Here is a 19,479-nt window from a genome sequence, read left to right as displayed (position 1 = left end):
AAACGCCTAAGGGACTTTACGAAATTTACTGGGGGAGGGCTGGTGCACTGGCACAGTGCTCGGGGAGGTCGGGTTTCAGCAGGGTACATATCAGAAATGTATATTCCCGTGCATGCCGGGAATGTATCGGTAAATCGACGGCGACCTCGTGTCAGGTCAAGAATTGCGGATTGTCATCGGAAAAGCATATGCCAGTGTTGATTTTCCTACATTTTTGCGTCACTCGTGTGTCACTTGCGTTTGTAGTAGAATGTGCGAAACTCGCTGTACTGTTTGTTGTGTCAATAAACTTATAACGTGGGGTCCCATAACTTCGACAGTACCATAACTTCGAACGAGTTTTACTTTGTCTTATTATGCAGAAGAGAGACATGTTTGTTTCTATCCACTCCTGAATAAAAACGCCGAGAACCCAAGTTCATGCATATAGCTGTCGTCTGAATGAAACACGGATTTGTGTACAGTTAAATGATTTTTGCGCCACCAGGAAAACAGCGCTGGTGGGGCAGAAGTGTAACATATTTTATTGGTTGCATGCATGCTCAGGACAAAAACGAATTGAAAAAGAGAATAGATCGGGCACTCAAGGAGAGGAAGGCACCCCAAAAAAATTCAAGCTGAAATGCTTCTGTATATTTTTCACTCTACCAGTAACATTTTCCCCTCAAAATTCAGGAAATTAAACGTTTCGGGGATCAAGATTTAAAAATTTTCCCCGGATGCATATCGGGCCTCTGTTGAAAAATATTGTTACGAGGGCGTCTGTTGTGTTGTGTTCCCTGACTCCTTGTAGTGCTCTGTTGACTACGATTGATGACTAGGAAACACTGGATGAGCGGACTAAGATTTAATCTACAAACTTCTAGCTCTGTACATGTGATGGTGGAGTGATACAAAAGTAGGTCATGTGATTGGACTGAGAGTGATTCGTCCAAGGCCCCCTATGGCATGCTGGGCCTTGCCTGATGAGATTATCTGGCCATGTAACATCCCTCTTTCTTTAAGTAGAACAGTCTCTGGCTGGATTGTTTCTAGAGTCCTTGTCCAGCTCTTTTTCTTATGCTTGATCTCTACTTCTATTGAGTGTATATATTTTTGCTTGTTAGAAAAATATATGTTTCGTGCAACTTTTGTTAGCTCATAACATAACATGGCTGAACCGAATATATCTTTGTGAACTTGTATTTAACGTTATTGGTGTTATAATGACACAAAGTGGTTGTTGTCCTACTGAGATCTGATATGTAACTGTATGAATAGTATACTTATACTTGTTCCTTTCATTGTCCGTGATTGTCCTTGACTTTGGCACTTGTTCTTGGGTTTCTTTCAACTTTTGGTTAGTACTTTAACAATAACAATGGGGTTCTGATGTTGCACTTTGCATCTAACTTCTAAGAACAGTTCTAATCTAATCGCTTTTCTCAGTTCTTTCTATCTGAGAACAGTTCTTTCTCTCGTCAGCGGTAACGCACTGGTGGTTGGATGTTTGACCTCGTTCTCGTTGACTTTGTCGTACTCGGCGTTGTCGCTGATGTCGGTACGTGTGATGTTGTTGCGTGTTGTTGCAGGGTTGACTCATGTGTAGTCTGCGTTGTTGTTGCTGCAGGTGTTGTCACTTCTGGAGTCGTTGCTGCAGGTGCTTTCACTTCTGGAGTTGGTCTAATGTGTACTCTGTTTCTTCTCAGTTGTCTCCCGGCGTCGGTCTCTACAACATATGATCTCGGTGTTGTAGCTTTGTCAATGACTTTGCCGGGGCTCCACGTTTTCCGGATAGGGTCCTGTATGTGGATGCTCTGGCCCCTGGCCAGTTCAGGCAGACTCTTTGCCTGGGTGTCGTAGTGTTGTTGCGCTGCTTGCTGTGCCTTTTCCAGCTTGGCCCTTGTTTCTTCCTGATCAAGGGGTGCAGGTATTTTGGTCGGCAGGATGTCTTGGTACTTCCGGCCGTTTAGCATCTCCGCTGGCGACTTCATACCTGGCTTAATCGGTGTGGTGCGGATGGCTAGCAAGGTTGGTTTGGGTCTGATCTTGATTCTCTGCATTTGATCAGCGTTTTCTTCACCGTCTGCACATGTCTTTCTATGAAACCATGTCCCTTTGGGTAGTGCGGTGATGATGTTGTGATTTTGAATCCGTACTCGTTGGCCAGCTGCCGGAACTCTTGCGCTGTGAATTGTGTACCATTGTCGCATATGACTTCTCTTGGGATTCCCTGTTCTGCGAATATACCTCGTATGCTGGATGTTACTGTTGATGCCTTCAGGTTGGCGAGACTCTTCACAAATGGGAATTTGGAGTAGTGGTCTACCAGGAGTAGAAACCATTGGTCATTGGTGGTAAACAGATCCATGCCTACTGTTTGCCATGGTCTGCTTGGTATCTCCGTTGGCATCATCTCTTCTTTCTGTTGTGAGTTCTTGTGCCTTTGGCATGTGGGGCATGCTGCAACTGCTTTCTCAATTTGTTTGTACATGCCCGGCCAGTAGACTGCAGATTTTGCTCTGAGTATGCATTTCTCGATACCCAGGTGTCCTTGATGAATCATCTCTAGGACCTCTGCTCTCATGGACTTGGGTATAATCATCCGGGACCCAGCCAGGAGGACTCCATCCTCTACCGAGATGTCGTCTCGGATGGTCCAGTATTCGTGTATGATTGCTTGTGTTTCTTTTCTTTTCTCTGGCCATCCCTGTGTTACTGTCTGGGCGAGTAGTTGGAGCTCTTCATCCTTGCTGGTCTCCTCTTTGATCTGCTCCAGTTTCACACTTGTCACTTTCACGAGGTGATGGATCTGGACTTTGAGACCATCCATCTCTTGCTTGTCGTGCTGTGACAACCTGGAGAGTGCGTCTGCTAGTAACATCTCTTTCCCTGGTTTGTACCGGATGCTCATGTCATAGCTTTGCAGTCTCAGTAACAGGCGTTGCAACCTGCTTGGTGCCTTTGTGAGGTTCTTCTTGTTGATTTGTTCCAAGGGTCGGTGGTCCGACTCGACTTCGAAACTTCTTCCGTACAAGTAGGTGTGGAACTTCTCACAGCCGTATACCACAGCTAGTAGCTCTCTCTCTATGTTTGCGTACCTTGTTTCTGCAGGTGAGAGGGCTTTGGAGGCAAACGCGATAGGTTTCCCCTCTTGTATCAGTGCTGCTCCAACTCCTTTGATTGAGGCATCCACCTGAAGTACGACGGGTTTCTCCCTGTCATAGTATTGTAGTGTTGTCTTGTCACTGATGAGCTGCTTTATCCTGTTTAGATCTTGAGTGTGTGATGCACTCCACTCGTATTCAACATCTTCTTTTAGCAATTCACGGATGTTGGCTGTTCTGTCCGCGAGGTTGGGGATGAATGCGCTCATGTATTGAACCAGACCTAAGAGACTTCTTAGTTCCTTCTCATCCTGAGGTTCTTTGATGTCATTTATGGCCCTCACCTTCTCGGGGTCTGGCTTGACTCCCTCGGCTGAGTAGACCATTCCGAAGAACTTGCACTCACTTTCCTTGATTATGCATTTGGATGCATTCAGCTTGATGCCAGCTTGCCTGGTCTTCTCCATTGCTTCATGCAGATGGAAGTCGTGAGCGTCGTCTGTCTTTCCGTACACCTGGATGTCGTCAGCAATTCCGATTGCTCCTTTGCACCCTTTGTACGTTTCGTCTATCTTCCTCTGGAAAACGTCCTGCGAGACCTTGAGCCCGAATGGTAAACGGTTGAACTTGAATCTGCCATAGGGGGTGTTGAAGGTCGTGAGCAGTGATGATTCTTCGTCTATTTTGATATTCCAATACCCGTTACTGGCGTCCAGTTTACTAAACACTTTGGCTCCTGCCAGAGAGGGTGTTATCTCCTCTAGAGTGGGTGTCGGGTAGTGGTTCCTCTTGAGTGCCCTGTTCAGGTCTCTGGGATCGAGGCAGATCCGCAGTTTGCCATTAGGTTTCTCCTTTATTACTATGGAGTTTACCCAGTCTGTTGGCTGTGTGACCTCGCTGATAACTCCTTTCTTCGTCATCTCTTCCAGCTGTTTCTTCAGCCTCTCTCGCAGCTCTAGTGGCACTCTGCGAGGTGGATGTATCACTGGTTCTACGTCTGGGTCAACAGTGATGTGGTAGTCCTCTTTAAAACATCCCACTGTGTCGTCAAAACACTCCGGGTACATCCTTATTAGTTGTTCCTTGTTGTGGATGGCAGGGCGGTCCTTGATCGGCACCGTTTCTTTGATCTTGCCATCCTCTGGGGTAGTTTGTATCTCGTGGATTGTGATGATGCCTAGCTGCTGGCACGCTGCCAATCCGAGGATGCTTGGTCCCTTAGATTTGGTCACAAAGAAAGTACACTTGACCTCTCGGCCTTTGTGTTTTCCAGAGATGGTTGTCTTCCCCAGGTGTGGGATTTTGTCCCCTCCGTAGGCTGACAAGATAGTTTTGCTCGGTGTGAGTATTCCTGCCTTGACTTCCCCACCTTTTGTCATGTTTTCCGGGAATATCTGTTGATAATGTTCTACCGGCATGACATTGCTTTGAGCCCCTGTATCTATCTTCAATCGCAGATTGATGTTTGTTGTCTTCTTTCCTCTCTTCTTCTCGATTTGGAAAGTTGTATATGCTTCATTGCTGTGTACATTATTCTCATGCTCCACTTCATGGACATATATGGCACCTACCGACAGTGTTTCTTCCCCTGAGGAGTACTGCTCTTCTTGCTGGTAGTGCACATGTTTTGGAGTAGCCTTTTTGTAACCCCTGTATTCTTGTGGCTTGGATTTGCCCTTTGACCTGCACATTTTCCGCCAGTGGTTTAGTTTCCCACACCCATGACAAGTGGAACCATTTGCTGGGCACTTCTTCTTGTCATTGAACTCGTGCTCTGTGCCACAGCTTCTACAGGTTTTTGAAGTTGAACCCTGTTTCTGTGGGGGTTTGTGGCTTGCCCTTTGTATTGGAGTGTGCTTTCTGTTGGAGATAGCATCGATTTTTGTATCTTTGGATTGAGTCGAGGTTGTTAGAGTTGTCATGTATTTCTCTGTAGACTCATGTCGTACGGCTTCTCCTACGGCTGCCGCAAGGGTTAGTTCAGGCTTGCCTATGAGGGTCTTCTGCACCTTTCTGTATGCACATCCCCAGATCATCTGATCTAGCAGTCGCCCGTCTTTCTCTGTCTTGTCTTTAAAGTTGCATTTGTCTGCCACGTTTCTTAGCCTTGACATGTAATCATTGATGGACTCTTCGGGCCCTTGCTTCATACTTTGGAACTCGTATCTGAAAATCCTGTGATTTGTCTTAGGCTCTAAGTGTTTCTCGAACTTCTCTAGGATTTTCTTTGGATCTTTTCCCTGTTCTTCAGTTAGTTCCCAGCTATTTCTCAGATCGAGCCCTTCTGATCCTACCCAAAGGAGTATGTAGCTCACCTTTTCCTCGTCGGTGGTGTCTTTCAGGAAGGTCTTGAATGCCAGTTCGGTCCTTTGTTTGAATTGCTTGAACGTTTTGACGGGGTCGTCAGCGTTCCAATCCATTTCGGGAATGAGGCCTGCCCACATGGCTTGCTGGGCCGCCATCTTGAATCCTTTGTTCTTAGTCGAGCGGGTTGTTTCCTGGTTTCTGCGGCTTTCTGGGGACTTCCTCCCTCTGCACAGCTCAGGATTTCTGGTTTACCGCTGCCACCATGTTGTGTTGTGTTCTCTGACTCCTTGTAGTGCTCTGTTGACTACGATTGATGACTAGGAAACACTGGATGAGCGGACTAAGATTTAATCTACAAACTTCTAGCTCTGTACATGTGATGGTGGAGTGATACAAAAGTAGGTCATGTGATTTGACTGAGAGTGATTCGTCCAAGGCCCCCTATGGCATGCTGGGCCTTGCCTGATGAGATTATCTGGCCATGTAACAGCGTCGCACCCCCCCCAAACTTAAGTTGAAAGTGCTGGAGTTGTATACCAATACACGCCCCCGGCCCACTGCTGGGGTTCCCAGACACCTTCCAAACAAGGGGTACTAGTTTGATATTGCTCATTTTTAGTTTCTTTGCTTTACAGTAATCCCATAAAGGTATATGTCATTGGAAAGCTAACAATGTGTACTTTCAAGAAATGTTGCACTCATCTACAATTCTGTCTGTTGTAAGGGTTAATAGTGGCAATAAAACATGCTTTTTTCATTAATCCATTGTATTATACTTTCATATTCTACATTAAAAGTGTGTATTTATTGACTACAAACTATCTGAAGACTGCTGACAACATTAACATTGCCCATGTAACTAACATTGTAAGAAAAAAAATCAGGCAGGTACTGCTACAGGTGAGTTCATGATTGGACATTATCCTTGGTGCTGAACAGACTGTTCAAAAGAATGTTTTATCTGTTGCTACTGTAGTATTGAATACTTCTATGACTTGAAAAGAAATTTGACACAAGCTTTTTCCATGACAACACAAAGTTTACAACTTCTACTTTGTTTGAAAATGTACAATAAGTTCATAATACAAGCCATCAATGAAATTCTGTAACGTCACGTGTCCTATTTACGTGCGGGAGCAGTTTACGTCCAGTTTGGGTCATGTCCACAAGTCGCGGAGTATTATGTCTGTTCTCATGAGCAATAAAGAACGCTATAAGTATGATCCTTAGCTATCTCTCTCTTTCACACAAAACAATGATAAAGGTTTACATCCAGCGACATAACAGAATAAAGTCCTGATCCAGTAACAACAAGTTGCACGGAATTGTCGTGCATGACTTATTTCATATGTAATTCGACACCGCGTACTTCATCATGTGTTTCTAACTTACACTATAGCTAGTATCTTTTAAAAGCAGCTGACGTTAAACCTTTCTTTGATATTCAGACTATCCATGGTGATTCGAGGTTTAAAACTCTTACCAGTTTCAGGAAGGTTTGATACAAGCTAGCGACCCCCGGACGGGTGGTTAATTTTTGCACGGCAAAACATAATAGCCATGCGTTTATCACGTGAACGCCACGTGCCGCGCATGTCGTTGAAATTCACAGATCAAAATTGTTTTCTTCCGTCGCGTCAAGCAAGCGGCGGGGCAAACATAATGACTTTACTATCATTTGTCTGTAGACCACTTTGGATAGTTACTGTGCATTTTTTATGGTCTATGTTCTTCAAGCATATCGCCAGAAGGGGAAAGACTGAGGTGGACGATAGTGGGTTACGCTAGCACAATTTTACATCATATACATCAGTATAAATACATGCTCGCACGGCGTTAAACAGGCGGAGAGAAACTTACAGACCATGCATTTTCTTTTTAGAAGAGCTGATATTTCTGCCTATGGGTTTAACATTTGGCTCTGTCCGCGCGGTTTTAAGATAAATACGTTTTGAATAAATTGGACGTTAACTGGTCACCTTACGTTACATAAAAAGCAATAAAACATGCAATTTGGTGAAGAACCATTGAATTATCATCAACATAGTAACTAAGTGAAATAAAAGTTCATAACAGCTATGCCTGTGGCAAGATTGCATCTTAAAATCCATACGACATGTCAAACTAAAGATTGTATGACATCATAATCTATTACAGGGATTGCATAAATTAAACCTTCTCTGTGCGATTCATTAAATTCCAAGAAAGGTAGAGTTCCAGTTGTCACTGAATCGTCAGCTATTTGGCACATTCTGGGCCTCAACCACTACCGTGAGGTGACCAAGGTCAATTTTGTGGCTTTACAGCAAGTCCCAAGTCGTCTCCAAAGATTTACCATGAACCGCATACATGTGTTTATCAGCTTCCTGATGTTTTGAAGCATTTCTTCAAAAAATTCCTGCCCAGGGTAGGATGTTCTGCCTCAGAATCAGTGTAGAAAGACCTTTTATGCATTTGTGACCAAGCAAATGTCGACATTTTAGCGTTTAAACGAAGGATTTAGCCATGAAAACAACAAAAATGAAGTTAAGAAAATTTTGTCTGCAAAATTTGTCCGCCATGTTGCTCATTAGCATAATTAGGTATTCAATGAACTCTGGGATTGGATTACGTTACTACCATATTGACCCTTGACCCGAGTTTGGCAGTTTCCAGTATCACATGGTTACTTCCGGGTACGCTCGCGTCAGTCTTACGTGTTCATTCGAGGAATACCCTGAAACCGTCATATGCCGGGGCTCACAATACAGATCATGCCGGGTTCCGCGCCACGAGGGTTAACTTGCATTACCCGTCGAAACTTATATTTGCCTGTCGAAATGCAAAAAATGACGTGTCAAGATTTACAAATTTCCCCCAGGAGCATGTCGCCGATCCAGCGAGGTCTGGAAGGCGTGACGCCCCTCAAAACTCTTCTGTATTTTTTTTTTTACACAGGAGTCATAAATCTTAATTTTCTCTTTAAGCAAAATATCCCCTCAGAATGCAGGAAATAGCAATAGTATTGTCGCGACTTCGGCGCTCATTAGTGGTGCGGATCGGTCCGGCCGGACCGGTTCCGGACTTGTAAAACGTTTAGGTCCAAGTCCAAAAAAACCTAAACGTCTGGAAACAAGTCCGGACTTGAAAAAAATTCTCTCACTCATACACTCCTTTTTGTTTTAAACCATCTTAAACCTTCCTTAAATCGTGAAATTTGCACTAGAAAAATATGAAAATTGCTGTTTTTGTGTTTATAACTGAACTTTTGTGTTAATTACTGACTGTATATAATTCCGTATATATAGTTTTCAAATTACATGTAAAATTTCTGCCAATATGCAATTTTACATGTAACACGAAAAAAATATTCAAAAATTATTGTTCAGGTCCGGACTTTCAAGTCCGGACCTGAACCTAAACCTCTGGACTCGAGTCCGAACCTAAACCTAAACTCGGGTTTAGATCCACACCACTAGCGCTCATCATTGTGATCATGAACATTTCGCCCCTTCATTATGAAATTTCCTGTCGCCGCCTCTGAATTTAAAGGGTTCGGAGCAGGCGTGCGAGAATGCATGGCGTACCAGGTCTCTTTCCACAAGATCAGGTCAGTCAACCATCGTCTTCAGGAGTATCTCATGTTCTAAAGCTGCTGAATTTACCGTTAAGCGTTGTCTGCCGTCCTGAATTGACCGTTAAGTGTTGTCGGCCAGCCTGAATTTACCGTTAAACGTTGCCAGGACCTCCCCATGCAGACCCTCCTGAAAGGGTTTCAGAGCCACAAAAGCTAAACCGAAGTCAGTGGCATTATTGACAACCCTGCCGCAGCAGCCATTTTTGGTCCAGCAAGCCCTGTTTTTGACAGAGGTGAAATAGAACAGTGGGCGTGGCTTTGGCATCGGTCTATTTGCCAGAGAGACATCAGCCTGTCAAATGATGGCCATATCTCCCTTCTGGCCTGGCCTCTGACAGAGGCTGTCTGTTTAAGACATTTTGACACACATTTTGCTGCAAAGTCAGTAAACAAGAAAGCTTCTAAAAAATGCTGGCCGGGGCGCATTTGGAAGAAAACAATTAGAACAAGAAAAAAAGAAAGAAGAACACGCTAGCAAAAACAAAATATTTTCTCCTTACACAAGAAGAAAAAAAAGTTCCCGACCCAGTCTTAAACCGGCGACCTTCGGATGCCCTTCAAGCGACCTATACCTATGCGTTAACCGACTGAGCTACTTTGCAATAGCTATAAGATATATAAACTTTAAACCTCACTACACGCTACCATTTTTTTTCAATTTTTGTTCATTTTCTTAACAAAATCAATTCATTTTTGTGTAATTTTGTGCCATACGTGTAATAATATGGCCATTTCTTGGGATCTGGCAGGGCATAGGGAAAGGCTTATGGCATGGCATTGCATCTGGACAGGCTTCTGTAAGTGGGATATACAAACCCAAAACCTCATATACATAATTTATGCAAATGTTAGTAAAGAATATCTTTCTTTAGTTTGTTAACAGCTGATGCAAAATATTGATGTTACCTTATTGCCTCATAGCACTGCTCTACTCTTCTTTGCACATGACAATATGAATGTGAATTTAATGTAGCCAATCTGAAGTGCTTTTTTTTAATCAATGGCCACAAACAGTTGAGCATAGCATGGCATTTGGACAGGATTCAAAAAATTGAAGGAATGAATGAACCAAATAACCAACCTATGTAACCAAACCAAACCAAACCAAACCGCCAATTAAACCGGGCTCTAAGCCGGGGCTCGCTCCGGCAAAAATTGATAAATGTGCATTGGCATTTTGTGTTTTCCACTGAAGCTGCGGGGGTGGTGGGAAAGATCCCATGCTGCCGCTTCTCAGCATACATAAAACGACTACCTGACTCAACAATGATTTGCCTTTCAAAAGGCGGGAAATAATTTTTAAGTGGGTTCAAAATGTAAAAATGTGGCCCTCTGAGGTAAGCCTTCGGCCATCAGTCTGGCAGAGAAATGATATCAGGCAATGTAATGTTAAGTCTTATATTGTTGCAGCGCAAGTGCAGCAACATCAAGTGCTATGCCCCCGTTTACATGTTTATATACATGTCATCAAAATGAAAATTTGACTGTCCAAGGTAAACTTGGCACCGATTGGAAATAAGTTGCTGCCCTTGAAGTTAGTGGAAGGATTCCTGTGCATGTCACAACAACCTTCTTTAAAAATCACTGGTGAGATGGCCAGTTCAATTAGCCCCGTCAGTTAGCTTGTAGAGCTTCGCTTGTTGTTCGCTTCATGGGGACTGGAAGGTCGTTGGATTGAAAGCGTGAATGGAAATCTTTTTGTCTTTTTAAACATCCATTTAGATAACATATACAACGTCTTTGTCTTATGAACAGAGTTGATTATTATTTCTATTTCTAAAACAAAAAAATTGGTGTCCTTATACTCTTTTTTATTAAGCAACCCAAAAGCTTTTTCGAAGTATACACAAAGCCAGGGCTGTCTCCAGCCTTAGATATTTTTCTATCCCACACATTGTTTTTGATTTTCAAAGTTGAACCTGTCATTCTAAGCTTACAAAAATACATTTTCATCAGTTTTAGGTCTTGAAATTGATATTTTTTGGACGAACAGGGTTGAATTTTTTTTCCGGCCCAACAATAAAATTTCCGTCCTTGGATGGAAGGCTTGTGCCTGGAGACAGCCCTGACACAAACTAAACAAGAGCTTTTAAAAAAAGCTGGCGTTTCGGCTACGTTTATAAGTGTAAATTGTCTTTTCCCTTTACTTGAAGTAAAATCTGCCAGAGGAAGTCACTCAAGGGCTGTTCAGTCCATAAGAAAAATTGTCATTTTGGGAAATGAGTACTGTTTTAATAGAGAAAGGCAGATTGGGGAAAGCAATTTTGAAGTTACGTCACTTAACTTAAGTGCTTTTGAAAAAGCTGGTCTTGGCCTACAACTTGTACTTATTTGTAAAATGTATAATAGGCTCATTATAAAAGCTATCAATGTAATTATGTACATGGCACGCAATAAAACATAAAATTTGAAAAAGCACCATTGAATCATCAGCACTATGGTAATTAAGTGAAATAGAAGTTCATAACAGCTAAGGTTCTATCTAAAATGACTACCAAATGTCAAACAAATCAACAGCTACCTCATCCGTATTATTCTGGTTTCCGCATTTACAACATTTCTTCCTTATTTTCCTGGGTAATTTTGCTAAAATTCATGAAAATTCCCATAGTTTTGTGCCGAGGGGCGCCACTTTCCACGTCCGTGTTGTCTGAATGAAGTCGATACTGAACAATGGAGCATTTGCTACTGTAACAAAGAATCGCTGTTTTGCAAACAACATCAAGAGCCTCTGTTTACATCGGGGATAGAAGTTTAGTGGCGAGTGTTTTGCAAGAATCATCTTACCGCGCATAGGAGCCGCTGCACGGTATTTTCCATTACAATGAACAGAAAAATTCGAATGCCGGGTTTGGAATCTATGAAGTCCTGTTCATAAGACAAAGGCCTTGTATATATTAAATGAATATTTAAAAATAACAAATATAAAATATTTCTTTATTCATTAATGAAAAAAATGATATTCATAAATATGATATTGATAGATTAATATAATATCAATATATATTTTTGATATTCAATATCTAAAAAGAACCAAAAAAAACCATGCACGGACACGAACCCGGATCTTCTGGGTCCGAAGTGCTTCGCGTTGCCAGATCGGCCAAGCTGCGGTACGTAAATAGTCACATTGAACGTAATGCTATAACCTCACTATATGGTATCATTTATGCCGATTTTTGGTCGTTTTCTTGACGAAATCGTTTTTTTTTCTTCTGCAATCTTGTGGAATAGATGTTATATGGTCATTTTTCAGGATATCAAAGTCCGAAACCACAATGCAATGATATTTCCGAACAGTTGTAGCAGTTACATGCGGTCGCCGTCCTGTGTCACATGCAAATCTAGCCTGCCTGCCTTTTCGTGCTCTCTTGCCATATAAGGCAACGGCTATACAAGGATTTGAGAACGTATTGCCATATAAGGTCTTATTGTGTGCGACACAGTGTTGAACCAAGCTTCCCTGGTTCCTTCCTTGAAGGTAAAAGCCAGGACAATGCGTTCCGGCGCGCATGCGCCGAAACGCAAAAATATATATTTATTATCAAACAATTGATTAGTACCTTTGCTGAGAAGGTTATGTTTTGCACAGCGTTTGTGTGTGTGTTTGTGTGTGTGTGTGTTTGTGTGTGTGTATGTGTGTGTTAACAGTATAACTCGAGAATGCCTGAATGGATTGTCTTCATACTTGGTATGTGGGTAGGTCTTCTGGAGACCTCGAAATGATTAGATTTTGGGCCTCCAGTGGCTTGGTATGGTACTGCAGCGGAACTTCCGGGTTTGATATCTTGTGTTCTGGACATGCTATGTTCATGATTTTTGAGTGGTAGATAGCTAGCGCTCTTGGGAGGAAGAGTATGTTGTGTAGGTTTCGGACCCCCTAATGGCGGTTTTGGAACTGCAGGAGCCGATTTTGTTTCAAACTTTGAAAGGGAATAATTCAAGAAGGTGTTGACGGATCGTCAATGTACACACTGTAAATACTTCATGGAGAATTGTGTCCTACGGACTTTTGTTTTCTTTCAGGCAGAATTGGCAGCTTTTTGCCTGTGTGTGCTGGTAACGCAGAGCCCCGAGAATCGATTGATTGAAGATTGAAAGTGAATGTCCCACAGATTATAAATCATTTCAATATAGCACTCTGCATCACAAAAATTCGCAGAAAATGACGATGTTTGAAATGCCATTTCTATCAGTTTGACGCCTGATATCAGTTGGACTGGCTAAAAGGGAATTTCCCACCGATATAAACATATGTTCATGCAGCCTGTTTCTTTTTTGGGTCCGCACTCTTTTAGTACCCACTCGGAGTAATGAAATTGAGACCAGAAAAGGGATGGGGGGTGGTGGTTGTCGAGCAAAGGGCAACAGTATTACGTTATAAGGCTACTAGTACATGTAACTCTTGTATGATTCTCAGTGCATTTCCTTATGATTGCAAAATTTCTGTGTTTTTTTTAATGTCAGATTTGTTTACAAATTTTCTTCTATTTAAACAGAAGAGCTAGAGAAAAACAGCAAAGTGAAGAAACATCCCAGAAAAGCTAAGCCCAAGCCAGCTCCCAAACAGCGCCAAGGTGCACACTCCTTCTCACACACCCTGCTGGCCACATCACTGAAGGGACACAGCAGCAGGGTCATGGGCTTGGACTTCAGCAATAATGCAAAGTACCTAGCAACATGTGCAGAAGGTTTGTGTTATATGATACACATCTATCATTGGACAGCCTGTTATCCATCCCTCTTTCATCTGCATGGATCCAGCTCCTGTCAAATACACTTCCTGCTGAGGAGGGAAGCTTTTGGACCATTGGAAGAGGTTGCAGTTAATATTCATTTGATGCAGGTCACTGTCGTGTTCACTCCAGTGTCTTTTTTTTTATCAACATCAGGCCACACCAATTAAGTTGTTGGTTCTGAGAATTGCCCCCTCCTTTTTTTTCCAAATCCCCCCCCCCCCCCAAATACACAACACCTCCCATTCAGGAAATTTTTACTCACTACATTACTATATGAAGCCATCAACAATTTTCCAGTATAGCAAAATGGATTAGATGCCTTTATTCAGTTTTTGTCTGTACTGCCAATATTTTTATGTTCAACATTTAGGTTTCTACATAAATGACAGTAGTACAGTACATATAAAAAATGGTATTTTCAAAAACAGGTGCATCTACTGTACAATGGTAGTAGTAGTACCAGGATGAGTTGGTTGTCTACCATAGTGTTGTTTTTTTCAAGCTGAAAACTTAAGTAATGATATTAATCTTTATGTTATGTAAGCCACTGCATGTATCTTCAACCCAGTCTTTTTTCAAGATTTTTATTTTTTTCTGTTGGTCCATAATTTTTTCTGAAAAAATCCGCGAACCAAAAAATCAAATTGATGTGGCCTCAGTACACTGAGTGTCACAGCTATTCATATCATCCTTTAATTTAGCAAACCACATTGTAACCGTTTCTCACCTGGGTTTACACACGCATTTTCCAAGCACACTCGGAGTACACTCCGAAGTCCGGCTCAGGACTGTAAAAACAGAAATTTAGAGTACTCAAGAACTGTTTTCCCGGACTCAAGTGCGTAGCATCGAAACCATGCTCAAGTCCCTCAGCGGGAAGCCAAGACCTACTCAAGTCGCATTTTCTTCTGTGTAAATCCACGGAGTCGACTTTCGGTGAGTTATGCAATGCTTGAGGTTAGGGGTCATATGAAAATCATTGAAGGCACTTGGCGCAGCTTTGGAAATTTGTTTCTTACTTTTTATGCCATAATTTTTCGGTATCTGTTTTTTTATAATTTTATGCACTTATGTGGTGCAAGTTGGTCATGATTCAAAGCAAGAAAGTGGTTGAAGCTGGGCATTCCAAGTCACTTTGAGGCCCCTTGTCTAAACAGACCACTCTTGAGTCGGACTTTGGCTGAGTGTGCTCTGAGTGCACTTGGAAATGAGTGTGTAAACCCAGCCTTACACTAAGTTACAGTATGTAAGTCCACCCAACTTTTTTTTTCTTTGCATGCTCACATCAATTTTTGGGTTCCCACTTGATACTACCAGTGTTCTCACCAGGATTTTTTCACAGTGTAGGGGTCAGGTACGGAAGTCCAACTTTGTGCGGCGCAAGTCACTCACGGAGTGCCAAAGCCATGATAACAGTTGGGAATCTGGCATCTTCCCGCACAAAATTTTGAAATTCGTAACCAAATAAAACACTATTTACTGCATTTTGAGGGATAGATTTTGTGAATTGAAGTTTTTTCCTGTCACAGACTCATTCTAAAGCCAAATAAGAACTTTTTATAAGATTTATGAAGGTTCTTCCCAGAATGAAACACCCCTATGCTGGTTGAAACACAGCATCAGGGTCCAGATCACAGCATCGGGGGTTCAGATTACAGCATCAGGGGGCCCTTATGCTGAAAAGGCCTGGCGAGAACACTGACTACCCATGACACCAAGTCAGCTGCAATGATATGATATACTCTAACACAGGAAGTTCTTGTTGTATGTTTCACAGACAGGACTGTACGGATCTGGAGTCTAAAAGACTGGACGGACAAAGAGCACAAGTAAGTGTTTCACTGTTGTTTTACTATTGATGGTAGTGTGTACCTTATTTTGCTATAAAATGTCGCACAGCAGTGAGTTTTAATAGCAAGAGTATATGTGTGGTTTGTATGTTGTCAGACTGTGTGTGCAGAGTAATCTCCAAGCAGATGTTGTTAGGCAAAATCGTTACGTTTCCTAGCTGGGTGTTTCTGTTCTAGAGGCAGTTTAGAACAGAAACACGCATGCAGCTAAGAAAGCGTAGGGATTTTGCCTCCCAAAATTTGGGAGATTAAGCCCAGGGCCACGCAAACTGCCTTTGAGTAAATGGATACATAGCATCACATTCAATGAACCATTCACAGATTCTGAAATTTGTTTTGAGTTTTGCTACAATAACCTATGTTGGTTTGATTATATGGATGACATCCTCTGGGATCCCCAAAACTGATGCGAGCGTGGGAATTAAAAAAAATTTGGCAAAAAAAATTTGCCTTCATTATGAAATTTACGTGGTCAGGAATGTTGCACATTTTATAATGATTTAACACACAGAGAATGGCATACATGTACCAAATCATGGATTCTTCATTTTTGTTATTTCATATCTTCTTCTTTGATTTTGGCCTTCTAAGACATTAGTATCCATTTTCCGAAGTATATGTTTGCTATTTACAGCATATTTTTATTCATTATGTTTACCTTCACAGAAGTAAACAGATTGTTTCTGCTCAGTTTCCTTTTCTTCTTCTTCTTCTTCGGTTCCAAACAAATAAAAAGATGAATATCTCCAAAACATAATTTGAAACTTGAAATCCAACAAGCTGGTAGGCCTGTATATATAAGACACGGCGCCTGGGTCTTTTTGTCCCACATAGATGCAAATAAATGAGCTTATGCGGCAAAAACTGGTAAAAAAACATTTTAAGCTCAAAATAGAACTTTAGAATCCCTTTAGAACCCCTTTGGAAGTTTAGAACCACGTTCTGGCATGGCATAATGGCATAAAGGCTATGTGCAACATGAGCAAGAGGTCCAACCGTATCAGAACCCCCGATATTGACCAAAACGACTTCAAAGCTACCGCGAATCGAATAAACTCCAAATTTGCTGAAGTGTCACAATCCTTGCCTCCTCTGGATCCAGCATCGCTTCCTGCATTCTTTCCGGACTTCCCACTTCCGACCATCCAAGTCTGGGACGTATTCAGCCACCTTTGTTCTACGAACCCTTACAAGAGCCCAGGGCCTGACGGGGTGCCTGCTGCCATACTCAAAAAGTTTGCATGCGAAATCAGTAGCCCTCTCTGTGACCTACTGAATACCTCGATCAAACAGGGAATTGTTCCCCACCACCGTTACTCCACTACCAAAGTCTTCACCCCCAAACATTGAAGAATTAAGACCCATATCCTAGCCTTGACCCCACTTCTTGCCAAAACTTGTGAACACTTCATAGCAATCTGGATATTAGAGGACATTTCACCAAGTCTTGACCCGCGTCAGTTTGGATGCAGAAGGAAGAGGTCTACAACCCACGCTCTCGTGAGCCTCCTGGATTTTATGTACAAATCAACTTCCGTTCCATCCTCTACCTGCACTCTTGTCACCACAGATCTGTCCAAAGCCTTTGACAGAATCGATCATGCCATTGAAATCAAATGCCTACTGGATCTGGGAGTGCGCCCTGCCCTTGTACCGTGGATGTACAACTTCATGTCAAACAGAAGGCAGAGGGTAAACTACATGGGAGAAACATCTGACTGGACCCACCTTACCTGCGGTGTGGCCCAAGGGACCATCTTAGGGCCAATCATATTCATGGCCATGATCGATGGGGCACTTTGGGATGTTTGTGAAAGGTGGAAATACGTGGACGATATGAACTTGGCACAAATGTGGTCGATACGTCAACCATGTAGTCTTCAGCTAACCCTGGATAACCTTAACATCTGGATTGGTCAACACAAAATGAAACCAAACCTGGGGAAATGCAAAGCACTCCACGTCTGCTATGCAAAATCACCCCCACAGCCAGAACCACTCACCATTGATGGTCAAGTATTGGAAACCATAGGGGACGTCAAAGTAGTAGGGGTGACGGTCCAAAGCGACTTAAAGTGGAACCTTCACGTCTCCCAGATTATCTCGGGAGCAAACAGAAAACTCTATCCTATGCAGACTCAAGCGCTTTGGCGTATCCGTGACCGATCTGACGACTGTGTTTACTATACATATCAGACCTGCACTTGAATACGCGACACCAGTGTGGCATCTATCCTTAACCGTCAAACAAACTGCAAGTCTGGAACGTATCCAGAAGAGGGCATGCATGATTATTTTTGGGCCGCAATACTATAACTACGAGACAGCCATGATCACACTGAATCTCATCCCCTTGGCAGGTTGACGAGTCAACATTTGCCGTTCGTTCGCCAAGTCTCGCCCTACATTGTTTGTTTGTTTGTCACTACGAAAAACTAGTATGGATTATATTATCTGGTTTTGTTAACTGTCGCTTATCCTGTATTTTCTAGTGTTAACTGAGTTTTAATTTACCGTTACAATTGCAATTTTACGATTTTAAGAAGGATTTGTCAGCATCAATTTTTAAATGTGTTACAACCTGTAAAAGTCAACACAATTCAGACACAGCCTCTGCAAAGTTGCACTTAAAGAATAAAGTTTCAGAGATCCACGGACGCAGGTCAATGATGAATATCTCCAGCAAGCAGGCGACCTTCGAACACCTGGATTTTAGAACAATGTTCAAAATGAGGTCAATGACCTCAGCTTTGAACACGCGGCGGCAGAATGAAACCCGATGGCTTTGCATGATACAAATGTATACGACAGTGCTGTTTTGATGATTTCTTGATTCTTATGTTTACCTTCACAGAAATAAACATATTCTTAGGGACCATACGATATTTACAGGGGGGGAGGAGTGGTGCACTGGAAGTCCGGTCAAAAAAATTTTCCATGACCCTCCCCCCCATCTCAAATAAAAATTTCCATGACCCTCCCCCCACCTCCAAAAATTTTTCCATGACCCCCCCTTACAGGTACATGTATCATGTAAAAATGGTAGAAAAACGACCCCCATTTTTAAAACAACTACTATATGGACATCGGGCGTCCACTTGGGATAGCTGACGCAGGCTATAAAACAAGAACCGGGAAGCAGCGGTTGTCGGTACCAGAGGCGGCAGCAGAAAATCAAATTGTATAGGGGGCAAGACAGTTGAGAAAATTTTGAAATCTGGACCCTTTAAACTGCTATATGAGGGACAGATTCTGCTGGAAGAGTAAGCTAAGTTTATTCAAGGAGATATATAGACATCTCTATTGTAAAAAGAAATACAGTCAAACCTGTATTAGCGGTCACCTTTGCATAGCGGCCACCTGCCCATAGTGGTCACTTTTTGTCGGTCCCTTGGATTTTTCCCATTGACATAAGCATTAAGAATTAGGCTATAGCGGCCACCTGTCCAACGCGGTCGCGGCCAGACGATTTTCAGTCCCGCGAGTACAGTAACACTGTCGGTAATGGTCACGGCGCGCCGGTAGAAGCCGCATCGCCACCGCACGCCGGGTTCAAAATCTTCATTTTTTCACGCAGTTATCAAATTTATGTGGACTCAACAGGATAGGATGATAATAAAGAAATCCAGAATGTTTTATCTTTGTTAGAAAATCCATGGTTTGACGCGAAGTCAGTATAATTTTCTTCACATGGCTTGCGTTTGTACATCGTAGCAAAATTGACAATTTCTGTGCATTTCGAGTCAACAAATATTACGGCAGCTTTTTGGAAAATACAACTCGCACATGTAGCTGATGCGGTAAGTTCGGGAAATGTTTGAATGCCGGCCCAATATCCGTTTTCCCCGGTGCTCAAAGTCAAATCATGGCGAAGGTTATCA

The 19,479-nt window shown here is 42.4% G+C and overlaps 1 protein-coding gene across 2 annotated transcripts in view; it reads left to right on the top strand.

Annotated features, from left to right (window-relative positions):
• LOC136421138 (transducin beta-like protein 2) overlaps positions 1-19,479 on the top strand; it is a 44,655-nt gene that overhangs the window by 366 nt on the left and 24,810 nt on the right. For both annotated transcript variants that reach the window (XM_066408300.1, XM_066408292.1), the window contains exons 2-3: positions 13,509-13,700; positions 15,526-15,577. In XM_066408300.1, the coding sequence (XP_066264397.1) occupies positions 13,509-13,700; positions 15,526-15,577 (244 nt within the window). The remainder of the gene's footprint in view (positions 1-13,508; positions 13,701-15,525; positions 15,578-19,479) is intronic.

The sequence above is a fragment of the Branchiostoma lanceolatum genome, chromosome 1 (assembly GCF_035083965.1).
Source record: "Branchiostoma lanceolatum isolate klBraLanc5 chromosome 1, klBraLanc5.hap2, whole genome shotgun sequence".
In the NCBI taxonomy this organism is placed as follows: Eukaryota; Metazoa; Chordata; class Leptocardii; order Amphioxiformes; family Branchiostomatidae; genus Branchiostoma; species Branchiostoma lanceolatum.
Note: the sequence above shows the minus strand (reverse complement) of the source record. Positions and strands in the feature narration are given on the sequence as shown.